Source organism: Stenella coeruleoalba (assembly GCF_951394435.1).
Source record: "Stenella coeruleoalba genome assembly, chromosome: 1".
Lineage (NCBI taxonomy): Eukaryota > Metazoa > Chordata > Mammalia > Artiodactyla > Delphinidae > Stenella > Stenella coeruleoalba.
The window spans coordinates 36,082,437-36,095,438 of NC_137169.1; the positions used below are offsets into that span (position 1 = coordinate 36,082,437).

The window sequence follows — 13,002 nt, forward strand, 5'->3', positions numbered from 1 at the left end:
GTTCTCAAGAGGGGAGGGAGAGGAAGGCGAGGAAGGCAGCAGGAAGGGGTCAGAGGTCAGGAATTAAAGGTCACTCAACCTACCTCCAGCACTTGCTGCAGGCTTGGCTGACCATCCACCATGGCTTGAATAATCCCGGTGAGCTGAAAGAAAAGAGAAAGAGCCGATGGGTGGAAAACCAGGGCGCAGGGACTCCAAGCTGGACTGGATCCTTTCCTTTCTGTTTTTCTCCTTCTACCGTAAAGACTCTGACCTGCACAGCTGTAGGCTCCGAACCTGACAGAAGCCTTGGGAATCAAGTTTCCCCACAACTTCCTGCCCCAAGATGGGGGTACACATCCACATACCGACCACGGGGTGGGTCTCAGACCTGTTTCAGCTTTCCTTTTGCAGAAAATTTGGTTTTATGTGTCTTCTGAATTCAATAGGCTCAATAACTCCCCCCGAATTACAGTGAATTCACCTCCAAGCTTCTCAGAAGTTCCTGCAGAACTCGGGGAATGCTCACATGGGACCAGCACACTTGGTTCCAAGTCCACCCCTTCTCTGAGCGCCGGTGTCCAGCACTTACCCCTCTGAAACCAGCAATGGGCCGGGGGAGCCCCCCAGGCATCCACCCTTCACCCCACATACCTGGGCCCTCAATACCGGCTAGCCAAGCAGGAAACAGGCACCTTTAGCAGACAAAAAAGCCTACGAACCTAGTCTAGAGAATTTCTGACTCAAGGGCTTCCGCTCCCCCCAGGTCAGGCCTAGGTTCAAACCAGCTTGCTGCTTTGTTTTGTTTTGAAGTGGAAAATACCCCTCAAGCGCAGACTAGATAGGCTCCCTGGAAGGCTTGCGGCAGGAGGCCCCCTGCACAGACGTGGGCCCAGCTGGAAATCATGGTGGCCAACATGCCCCCAGCCACTTCCAGACAGAGTAGCATCTCAGGCCTGCTTGGAAACTTTTCTTTTTTTAAGTGCGGGGGGGGTGGGGTGGGGATTAAACTCCAATTAAACTATAATTACATTTGATGAATACCAAATACCCAACTCACAGAAACCGTTGGCTCTAAGAGGGAAGGTTATTTTCTCATAGCGACTTACATGGAATGGTAATACACACCTTTTAGGGAAGAAATTTTCATTTTAAGAACGCTGAGTTCCTCTAGGTGGGTTTCTGTAGTTCATCAAGTCATTATTAGGTGGTATTTTAAGGAAGTGTAAGGACACAGCCACTCTATTTTATATTCCAGAAACTGTTTTTATATTAATCTGTATTTTAATTGGGTAACAGCTGCTGCCTACAGACTTCCCATGGTCTAAAAGGAAAATAAATTAGAAAGATTAACTACACTGTTGTTTTGTGAGGCTTTAACCCACAGCATGCCCACCCGGCTGGCACCTCCACACCCTTTCCTTGCTTGGGAGACCAAAGAACTGCCCAGCAGAGGGAGGGCCTGAGCCAAAGAGAAGAAAAGGTGGTCGGTCCCCTGAGGGCTGGGGGTGGGGATGGGGAAGAGCCCAGGGTCTGTAGCTTTCATCTTGGAGTGCTAAGACTCCTCCTTTTATTTAGTCAACATCTACTCCTGGAGAGGCTTGGCCCCATTCTAGGAAGCGGGGATCCAGCAGTGAAGAAAAGCGTGGAAACCCTGCCCTTGTGGAATCTGCGTTCTTCTTGGCAGCCCCGTCCTGGCCCAGTCCAGCCAGCACCCAGAGCCTATTGGCCTTCCCGACCCACACACTGAGCAGGAAGGGCCCTGTGTTTTGTCTCAAGCAGGGGCCGGAGTCCAGAGTAGGCCTGTTGCCAACTCCAGGTCCAATAGCCAGATGACTGGCTGGCACCCATGCACCTACCACTGCCCTTTCTCGCCCAGCTTCTCTCCTGCTCAGTTCTCCCAGGGCCAAGTCACATCCCCAAGCCTGGAGCTGGGGCTTTGGGTCAGGACTATCCTGGAAAAGAGGGCCCACAGCCATTCTTCTCGGAAAGCCCCAGGGTCTGTGTACAGTCTCATGTCCAGTCTGAGTTTCCTGGGGCAAGGTTAGGTCTACTCCTTCTCTTGGCTCCCACCAAGCGTCACTCAGATGAACACTGAAGGGCTTCCAGAAAGTCTTGCTTACACAGGAAACCAATGGCACCCTTGCCAAGAACCCTCCCTCTGTGGAGATGGGACTTAGGTCAGCACTTGTGTACAAGGTCCACAAGCACCTTCCCTGGGCCCCAGGAAATGCACCACACAGAAAAGAAAAACCGGAGCGCTGCTCTGCAGGGTCTCTCACCACAGACTAGGCCCACCTCTTCCCACCGTGGGGTGTGGTGAGGGTGGGAGCCTCCCGGATCCTGGGGCTCTCTCACACTCCTCTCCAGGGCTCAGCAATCCCAGAATCATTCAGCCTGGGAGGAGCCTAGTGAGCTCAGCTCCCTCCCTCTCCATGCTTCCCAGACCACCATGTCCAGCAGGACATGACTTACGGCTTACAGCTGAAGGACTTGAACTCAACCCCCAGAGACACAGGGGCTGGAGATCCTTTCAGGGGCAGGCCTCACTCCCCTGCATTAATGCCTCCAACAATGGACCACATCTTATCAGCTCTGCCAAGGCACTGGATGAAAAGGGAATGAAATCTTAAAAGTCAGTCCCTGTACCTGATACTGACAACCTGTAAGACTTGTACCACAAACTGTGAGGAAGAGAGACAATATAATAAAATAAATACTGGGAAGTTATACCTTATGCCTAACCTAAATCTTTCATGCTGCTCTTTAAGCCCATTCCCACTTGGGTTAATATATGTTTGTAAAAAGCTTTCACAGCCTCACAATGAAAGGTACTAGAGCAAAGCCAAGTATTTATTAAGCTGAGAACCAGGGCTCACAGGCTAAACAGAGCTCAGAGACCTTAACCACTTAAAGCAGGAGAGGTGAGAGGAAGAATTAATGTGTGCTCTGTGGCTCCTTTCACTGAGGGATTACAGATTAACTCCCGCTTCTCCAGACTCAGAAACCACAAGGCGAGGAGCTTTTGACCCTGACTGATAACATGGCTGGTTACCGAGATCCCCTCCTGCACAAGGGCTTTGTCCAGGAACGAGCTGGCTTCCTCATAAACACTGGCAACTACACGAAGCAGCCCAGGACACTCGGTGCCAATAGCATGTCAGCATCCAGTGCTTTCTCCCTTCACAGTTTATCTCCAGCACAATCGTATTCTGACACCAAGACAGTTTGTTGATTACATAAGCACTTGTCTCTGGTGTGCAATCTGATAATCAGACCCACTCTTTCTCCTCAGACAAAGAGACCAATAAATCTCACCCTTTATAAGTACAGGTGCAAGACAAAGCCCTTTACTGGCAGTTAGCAAAATGGGTATTTTTCCTGGTTTTTTTTTCTCACAATGACAACAACAACAAAAAAGACTGCACATGGTCAGCCCAGCTGCTAGAGACAGAGATCTGATGAGTTGGAGCTGATTCTAGAGGTGGTAGGGAAAGGAAAGAAACACATCCCATCCTATCTCTGTCAGAACCATGTCTCCAGACCAACTATCAACTGGAACTAAGAAAGGACCTCAAGAAGGCTAACAACATGTTCATTACACAGAGCAAGTAAGAGTGTCTACATGTGGGCTGCAGACTCACTCAAGGCAGAATCCCTCTTCCTACTGCCCAGCACTGAGCCTGTCTCTCTCCCAACACAAGCATGTGCTTGTGCATGTACACACACAGTCAGGGTTCTTAAAACACTTCTTGTGCAAGAGAGAAAATCCTACCAGAGGAGCTGCTTAGGAAAATCTGGAGGTTTTTGTTTCTCACACTTACTAATGAAAGATTCCTTCTGGCCATAATGACCTCCCTCTCGACCCGCAAAGGCAACCACCGCCAGATTGGATGAGGTCTCAGAACGACAGCCCCGTCCCGTGTCCATGCCTCTCTTTGCATTACAATCCATCTAGTATGAAGGTGGGGCAATATTTAGATGATCTGAGGTTTTACAAAGAAGACTTTACTTACTCAAAAGAGCAACTCAGCAGTACAGCTACTCTGAGGGGAGGCAAGGTGTGGTTGAAAAACTCCTTGACAATATTCACTCAAGGGACATGTAGTTTTACTTGGTGCCAGGCCCTAAGGATGGGACCGAGATGGATCAGATCTAATTTCTGCCCTCAAGGAACTCACAATCTAGTGAGAGAGGATAAATGACTGCAGTATAATGTATCTGACTGGTGCTACGCTGGGGTGAGCACAGCCCAGCCTGGGCTCAAGGAAGGCTTCCCAGAGAAGGTGACCCTGAGCAGGGTGCTGGAGGACAAGTAGGAGGGTGGGTGCAACACAGAGGCAGAAAGACCATCGCGTGCAGAGGCAGACTGAGGGAAGTGAGGGGGAGACGAAGCAGGGAGATCTGAGGCTGGATGCAAAGGCAGGGACCAGGCCAGGGAGAGTTCTGAGCTCTGGAAGCCCGAGACAAAATGGCAGAATCCATACCTACAGCACAGCCACAGCCACAGCCTCACTTCAGAGCAGGCTTCGTAATGAGGATCCCACACCACCAAGCCTACTACCCTCCAAATTATGTATGTGTGTCCTTGGGTGAAACTTTCTACAAAAAAGAAACATCTTTCATCAAAGTCTCACAATCGGGACTTCCCTGGTAGCGCAGTGGTTAAGAATCCGCCTGCCAATGCAGGAGACACAGGTTTGAGCCCTGGTCCGGGAATATCCCACGTGCCGCGGAGCAACTAAGCCCGTGCACCACAACTACTGAGCCTGCGCTCTAGAGCCCGCGAGCCACAACTACTGAGCCCGTGTGCCACAACTACTGAAGCCCGTGCGCCTAGAGCCCGTGCTCTGCAACAAGAGAAGCCACCGCAACGAAGAGTAGCCCCCGCTTGCTGCAACTAAAGAAAGCCCGCACACAGCAACAAAGACCCAATGCAGCCAAAATTAAATAAATAAATTAAAAAAAAAAAAAAAAGGCTCACAATCCTTCCTCCCCTTCCCCAAAAGAGAAGCAGCAGCAGCACTGCTCTGAAAAAAAACCCTTTTCCCAATATTCTCAATCATCCATTCCTGCCCAGGGCTGAGTTCCAGCAACGCTCTGCTCCATTCCTAAACAAGTAGCAACTTCCCCAAATTTAGGCCTGCCTGTCTATGCCAGGCAGCAAGCTGGAACTGGAGCCCCCAAGGGGGAGGTCACACATATGGAAGAGGAAGAAAAGGATAAGAGGACATTACACTTTCAGGCCAGTGGAGGGCTCAGGTATCTGGCTGGTTTAAGGGAAGTCTTCCCTTCCCTTCCCATAAGGAAGGGGATTTTCATCATCATTAAAATGATGATTTTTTTCAAAAGGGGCAAACAGGACAGATTAGCACCCCCTAGTGGTATAGGTAATTCCCAGGGGAAAGAGGGAAGGTATGTACCCCTTGACCCCAGAGGAAGCAAGAGCCTCAACATCATTGGTTGGAACAACAAAAGGGTTGAGAGACTAGACACCTTGGCAGATGGATGCCTACAACAAAAGGCACACCTGGGTCACTGGCATCCAGCCCTGGAGAGACCCTTAAGACTCATATTTGGGCTAAGTCAGTCTCAGAGCCCACTGAGCACCCCCAGCAGTGCAGGCAGGCCCTTCCCCAGCCCCTTCCACACCAAAGGGATTGTTTCGGGATTACTCAAGAACTTCTTTCCTCCTGTTTCATTCATATGAAGAAAGTAGGTCTCTAAATGAAGGCACAAAGTCTCTAATGTATTCTCACCCCAAATGCTTAAGATTCCAAAAACGCTCATGTTTTCCCATCACCTCTACCACACACACTTGACCAGTGATTCCACCACACACAGCTTGTGGCTACCACACAGTAAATAACACAATGCACCGCAGGGAAAAGCAGCCATAGAAGGCCTCTCCATAGAGTCCTGGGAGCCAGACTCTTCAGGGGCACCTCCTCTCTGCCGATGGCTCTTTGAGCCTCCAGCAAGCATCAAGATCTCAGTTAGTCCCGGTTTCACAATCTGTGAAGTGGGGCCATACTAACCTGTTGGCAAGGTGGCCGAGTACAGAACCAGCCTAGGATAAGGATAAGGACATTTCAGCCTCAGCCAGGCTGTCCTCATACCCCACTTGGACTGCTCTTGTCTTTCCTCAGTGATAGCGCTGTGCTTCCCACAAATTCAGCCAATGCTTCACACAGGACCACTTTGCTCAAGCACAGAAAAACATCACCAGAAAGCTAAGAAAGCCTGAACATAACCTCTGCTTCCAAGAAGCTGAAATCTTCACCTCTTGCCAAGGGCCCTAAGGGAAATGGAACTGAAAAGAAGCTGAACCCCAGAGGCACCACCCTGCTCCTAAATTCCAAGTACCTGGTCACCAAGAAGGGGAGGGATGACAAGGAAGGGAAAATGTTGGGGAAGCTGGGACAGATTGTGCCACTGCTCTCCCTGGGTCCCCCAATGACCACACTGGTCCAAGGGGAGTGGCAGGCTTTGTAAAAAGCTGACTGGGTCCAATGCACACCTGCCTTAACCACTGAAAAGACCTAAGCAGCCAGTATAGAGCACCAGTGATCCCCAAGCTCCCGTCCCAGCAACCCCTGCTGCCCAGCCAGGGCCCTTACCTCTGTACAGAAAGGAGTAAGCTGTGGGTGGACTACGGGCTGGACATACATGTGAAAGGTAGACTCAATCTCCATGGTCCGGCCATTTAGCTTCAGGATGGGGAACTCGATGATTTCCTGGAACGGCAAAGGCACAGAAAAGGAGGAATGAGTTTTTCTTAACTAACCGTTTCAAATAACTCAGAGTCAAGAATGGGGGAGTGTTTTGGACTCATTAGCTCCTGCCAGGCCAAACCCAAGATTGAGTGAGATGGTGCCAGCTCAGTTATAATCCTAACCCTCCCGCTGTTAACATCCTCACAGGTTCCAGGGACTCGACACATATACCATTCCCACTGTCTCTGGAAAGGGGAGGGAAGACAGTGGGAACATCTGCCTTGATTTCCCCAACTGGTTCTCTAGCAGAGGCCTGCTCACTCGAGCCCCTAAAAGTAGGACCCCCTTCCTCTTGCCCAGGTCCCTGCCCTGGAATGGGCCTGGGTCTCCAGTCACATAAATAACCAGCCATCAGACTAATGCACAGACTTCCATATATGAAGTTTAAACAGAGCCGATGAGTTTCATTAGTTTTTACAAAAGGAAATAAAAAAGATAAATAATAAATAAAGCCAAAGGGGCCAAAGGGGATACTGAAGAGGAAAACTGAATAAGAGTAATAAGAGTTAGTGCCCTCCCACCTTTCTTTCAGGCAGTACGCCCACCCCTCAGCTTCTCCCCCTGCCCCCCCCAACCCAATCACTTAGCCAGCCCTTCCCAGTCCACTGGAACGTAATGGAAGAGAAGGAGGAGTGACAATTTGTTTGGTGTCTCTAAGATTAATTTGTCTCCATTATTTAATAGAGATGCACAGCACCAAGGTCCTGGTGTGCAAACAGGCTTGCAGCACGCCGGCTGTGCAGCCCGCCTCATACATCGCTCCTGGGAAGGGAGGAACACGCCAGAGTGGGGAGAGGGCCGGAGAGAGCACGCACATGCTGGAGAGAAGAGGGAAAGCCAGGAGAGAGAATAAAAAAAATGAGTGCTTTTTAATATTCAAAAACAGTTCGCAAAATTTAATCAAAGCAGAGGAAAAGCTAACATTTTTACCACTTTGACATTTTTATTAGCGCTTTCATAAATTTTTAAAACATGAATGGAATTAGTTTACAACACAAAAAAACTGCCCTGAAAACATCTGGAAGAGACAAATAGGAAATAATAAAAATAAATAAAAAAAAAAACAAAATCCTCCCAGTAAAATTAGCATGTGAAAAAGGCCTCCACTGCAGAGAGAGGAGGGGGGCTTTGCCCACTCAGTGGCCACCACAGTCAGCCCCAGTGGCATCCCTATCCCAGGTCCCCCGTTCTGGTGCGGACCTTTCCAGTATCACTAAAATCAAGGCAAACTGGCTCTCTCCAGGGACAGCCTGAAGAGACAACACAGAAGCCGTTGACACCCGACTGCACTAAGGAAATGGATGAGCCGGGAGACAGAAGGAGAAACAGCCCATCTCCCTGATATTCCACGGCAGCCTGGCGTCTCCCCACCAAACATACCTGCTCTGTTGGCCTCATTTTTAAAGCATCTTTATCCAACACATCACAGCAGGACTGAAGAACAAATCAAGGCAGCCAGATTTCATGACTGAGAAATTCAAAGGTTCTGGTTGACTGGTCTCCCTGGAGTGCCCCCAAAGATGGGGAAGCTGACAGGAGTCCCCAGAGATAGGAAGGGCGGAAAGACTGTAAGACTGAGGCAGAAGGGAACAGAGAGGAAGCCCAGGCTGCTGCTTAAACTAGGTAATGCCTCTCCTCCCACCGCACTAGGAAGTAGGCCAGAGAGGAGAGTTTGGCTCTGAAAAACAGAACTGAGGCACACACACAGAAAATACACACTGGGTCCCCAATGTGTATTTTGAAATCAGATACCCAAGATTTCCAAGTGCTAACCCTGAGGTGGGGCTCATCTGAGTCAGGCCCATTTCTGATATATCCTTCCTCTGCCGCTAAGTAGGAGAAACACTTCCCCAACAGAAAGACCTCCGTAGCCTGGTGAGTTTGGCTGCCCTGGTGTCTAAGGAAACAAATACAGCCAGCTCCTCACTAACAATGTTAGCTGGGCCCACAATGAAATTTAACCTGTGACACAACTGTACTTTTCATTTAAACTTTCATTTGGAGAGAAGCAGTGTTTGGAGACCTGCAGTTTGTCCTGCTAATAAAGACAAGTGTTGGGACCTTTAAGGATGCCATTCATCTCTGGCTTTTATTAAATTCAATTTTCTTAAGCCCATGATACATTATGAAATTAGGAGTTGACATTCCTCTGGAAACAAAAATATCTATCAAACATAAATAGAAAAAAAACCCTCTATTACCAAGAATTTATGGCTTAAAGTTGATCTCTTTCCACTTTTTTACAAGCACATGGTTTGTTTTAGAGATCTGAAATGTTATTATAGATCTAGAATTTTATTAGTATTTATTGTAAATAGTAAGCGCTTCAGCTCCCACTCTGACCAGCACCGAGTCAGCATCCCCAACAGATACTCTTAAAACTTGGCCTTTGGGTTTCCCTGCTGCAGCTCAATCTTTCCTGCTGCTGGCTTCCTCACCCCTGGGGAAATGGAGCCAACCTAAGTGCTCACACTAAGTATGACCCTCCCAGAGAGGGGGAACAAGCCAGCTTTGGCTCCATGTGAAGAGGAGTGACCCCTGAAATGCCTGGGGGCCAGAACACAGCAAATTGGACCTGTCCTGAACACCTCTCCCATGTTGCATGCCCATCAGCCAAGCCTTGCCTCCAAGACCAAGAACAGGGCCAATCTCAGAACATGACTTTGCAGGGGCCCTTCCTCAGCACCACCATCAGCTGTTGTAACAATGACCTTACACACTGGCATATTCTTTTGAGCCACTGAGGACGCAAAAGAGGAACTTTTGATAGATGACCCTTTGGGGAGTCAGAAGAGTAAGGACCTCACTTAGATACTTCTAACCTTCCCATATTGCCCAGACAAGCCCAGAGCCTCAAAACACTGGCCCCAATAGCCCATTCATAGGAGAGGAGCCCCAATCTGTACCAGATGACAAAACTCCGCAGCTAATACACCTTGGGTATGCCAAACACTTCAACAGTTTTCAGCTGATAATGAATCAGGGCGGGAACCCCCAAACTCCAAGCTGATCACATTAATTCAACCCAAGAGCTTGTGCAGATGTGCCCTAAGTGCCAGCTTCTAGGGGCAGGTGCTCGGATCATGAAACTGTTATTTCTGCCCTTCCTCCTTTGCCCTCCTTCTATTTCCTCATTCCCCTGGGAACATGTTTTTTTAAAGGAACATTTGAGTGTCTGCTTGTGTAAAGGTAGCACCATGAAGGAAAGAAGAACTGCTCTGTATTTACCAGCCCTCTTTCCCAACGCTAATAATAATTTCTCAATTCCTTACTTTTGTATGACATTTGCATTCAATTAAACTACCTGAGCATCTACTCTGTGTAGGACACTGGACAAGAGTTGGAGTGGGATTCAGAGATAAGATGTAGTCTGCATTGCAGAAGTACTCGAACTAGAGGGCAGAAAAGATACATGAGCAAGTGATGAACAATGCACTACGATAAACATCTTAGTGGAACCACATACCCAGTGTTATGCTTTTTATTACAGTGTGCTTTCAAATGTATTTTCTTATCTTACCCTTTTTAACCCTGGAATATAAGTCATATCGTCATCACCATCAGGTCATAAACCAATACTATTAAGCACCTACTATCTACCAGGCAGGGGCTGGGTGTGGACATGGAGGCAAATACAATGAGATGCGGCTCCTCTGTCTGAGGTGCTCGGAGTCTGGGCGAGGGGTAGAGAGGAGCTGGCCCCAAGACCCTCGGAGACACACACAAAATGGAATCATTTCATTCTTTCCATTTATTGTTAACTATGTGGCAGACACTCTGCTAAATGCTCAATAGGAATGACCGCATTGAATCTACCTAACAACTCATGAGATGGGAATCACTATTATCCCTATTTTACAGAACAACTAAGGCCCGAAAAGCAGTTGTCACTTGCTCAAGGTAACACTGCTAGTAAGGGACAGAGTTGGGACTCCAAATAGGGAAAATGAGACTTAAAGAGAGTAGGACTAACAGGTTTCAAAATCTGAAGGGTCAAGAAAGATCTGATTCTTTTAGTCTGAAAGGCTGTCTTTAAGGAGCTCAGACTCCTATCTCCCAGGAAGAAAGGCTGTTCTTGCGTTACAAGAGCGATGAATGTGGACCATCCAGGCAGAAAGTCCTGCAGGATTGCTACTGAAAAGACTCCACTATGGCTGCAGGGACACAGATGGCGCTGAGCTCTGGGCTCGGAGAGGGCAGAACTGTGAGCCTTCAGTTTGCATCCCTAGCACCCAGGTCTGTTCCAGCACACAGACCTCATTCTCTGCTTTTGGTGAGTAAACACATGAAGCGGCTGATAAATAGCAAGACAGAAGCCAAGCGCATGGCTATAACAGAAAATTCTCTGTTTTCCCAGAGTTCTCCACAGGACCAGAGAGGTGAAGTGATGGTTGGTGGTAGAGCCAGGATTCAAATGCAGATATACATCGCTCCAAAGTATTGATACTTTCTACTTTCTACCTCTACCTCTAAGTGGTCTCCCATCCTCCCTCAACTGCTACAAACCACCAACATCCCAGTTTTCTGTTTGCCTGGGACCACAGTTTCCTGGAGCAGGAATTTGCTAAAATTGGGATAGTTTTGTCACCCTACACCATCCACCGCTACCTGCACTACTAGGTTGTCCAAGGGTAGAGCACCATAACCACAAAAAGCTGGTCTGCTGATGGTTGATGGGAAGTGGCCACGACTTGATAACTAAGCACAAAAGCCTTGGAACTTGGATTTTTCAAAGTATCCATGGTTCTAAACCTATTGTATCTGCTGTCTCAATCAATAAAATGCTAGCTGCAAATTTTTTTTTAAAGGGAAGGGAAGCCAGAGAGATTAAAAGGAAGCACCAAGCAAATACTCTTTTACCTTTTCAAGTGGAGCAGAGATTTCAAATGCAGCTACTTTCTAAAATTGCTTAAGTAGGAACCCCAGTGATTCTCTTGATAAACTGAGGACAAAACTGCAACAGCATTTCAAATGAAATTTCACACGCACGATCAGTAGACTACAAGAAATAAATGTGTAGGTCGCTTTGGGGTACTCGGACTCCCTGAAGCTAAAGTGTCTGCAGTGATAAGATTATATTCAAAGATACAACAACAACAACAAAAGGATTTTAAGCAGAAGGGACTTGGGTTAGGCATTTCTTGACAACGGGCCAGAGGGTTTAACAGTGTAGCATTCTTACAGACCTTTTCTCCAAAGCACAGACTCTTCTTTGCCTGAGCCGATGTTTCTACGGTCCTGTCTAAAATGGGCAGATCATTCTTCATGGCTCCCCCCTCTCAACCTAGGAACTGGCATTCCCTCAATTTAGAGATGGTAACAACTAATCTAGCCCTTCTCTACATCCACTGACTCTTTAGTCCAAAAACTGTGCGCCCCTGCAGAGAAAGGTTTGATAAAATCCAAAAGCAACATCATCACATAGCAAGGCAGAAAAAGCAGTACCTGGTGAAAACATGGGTTTTATCCAGACAATGATTTTTCAATAAAAGGTCCATGCAAAGGCAGGCCCTTTCTCCAAGGGATCAAAGAGGCTCTTGGCCACAGGGAAGAGGGGAAGTTGAGAGGGAGAAGTGAGGGCTGCACTGGGCAACGGAGGGAACATGGTTTGCTTAACAGTTTCTCCTTTGGAAAAAAAAAAAAAAAAGACATTTTATGCACAAGGAGCTTATTTCTTAAACAAACACTCGTGGTTTTGATTTACACCACAGTCTGCTCCTAAATAATTTATGGCGGGTTAAATTTATTGCCGAGCCCTGGCTGGCTGCAAATTCGAATTGCCAAATAATTAGATTTTAGGGCAAAGCTTATAAATTACCCGTCGATTTGTCCGGACTTGTTTGTCAGTTGCTTTGTGCTTCGGGTCATCTTTGGCATTTGGCTGTTTGGGTTTTAATTGCTGATTTACACTTTGACAGATGAGAGCTGATGCTCGAAGTTTCAGGACAAGGAAGGGTAAAAAATTGGAGCTTTAAAAGGCTGATTTTTCACCTACATGTCCGTCTTCACCCATTCCCATAGACCCCAGAGCAATTAAAATGTAGAAAAGAGGCTGAAAATAGACACTGCTGTTCCTTATGGCGGGGGGGGGGGGGTGCAGAGTGAATTATAATTTACTTTTACTGAAATCTGAATTTTTAAAAAATATATAATACCAATAAATGAAGGAGACCAAAAGTCTTAGAAACTGCATCCTCACCCAGGGGTGTACGAGCCTGCGTCTACCTCTACACGCACCTGAATCTGA

General features: G+C 47.7%; 1 protein-coding gene across 5 annotated transcripts in view; it reads right to left on the reverse strand.

Moving 5' to 3' along the window:
• ERI3 (ERI1 exoribonuclease family member 3) overlaps window positions 1-13,002 on the reverse strand; it is a 129,283-nt gene that overhangs the window by 89,359 nt on the left and 26,922 nt on the right. For all 5 annotated transcript variants that reach the window (XM_079901631.1, XM_079901630.1, XM_079901629.1 and 2 more), the window contains 2 exons: window positions 6,600-6,716; window positions 84-143 (listed from right to left, as the gene is read on the reverse strand). In XM_079901631.1, the coding sequence (XP_079757757.1) occupies window positions 84-143; window positions 6,600-6,716 (177 nt within the window). The remainder of the gene's footprint in view (window positions 1-83; window positions 144-6,599; window positions 6,717-13,002) is intronic.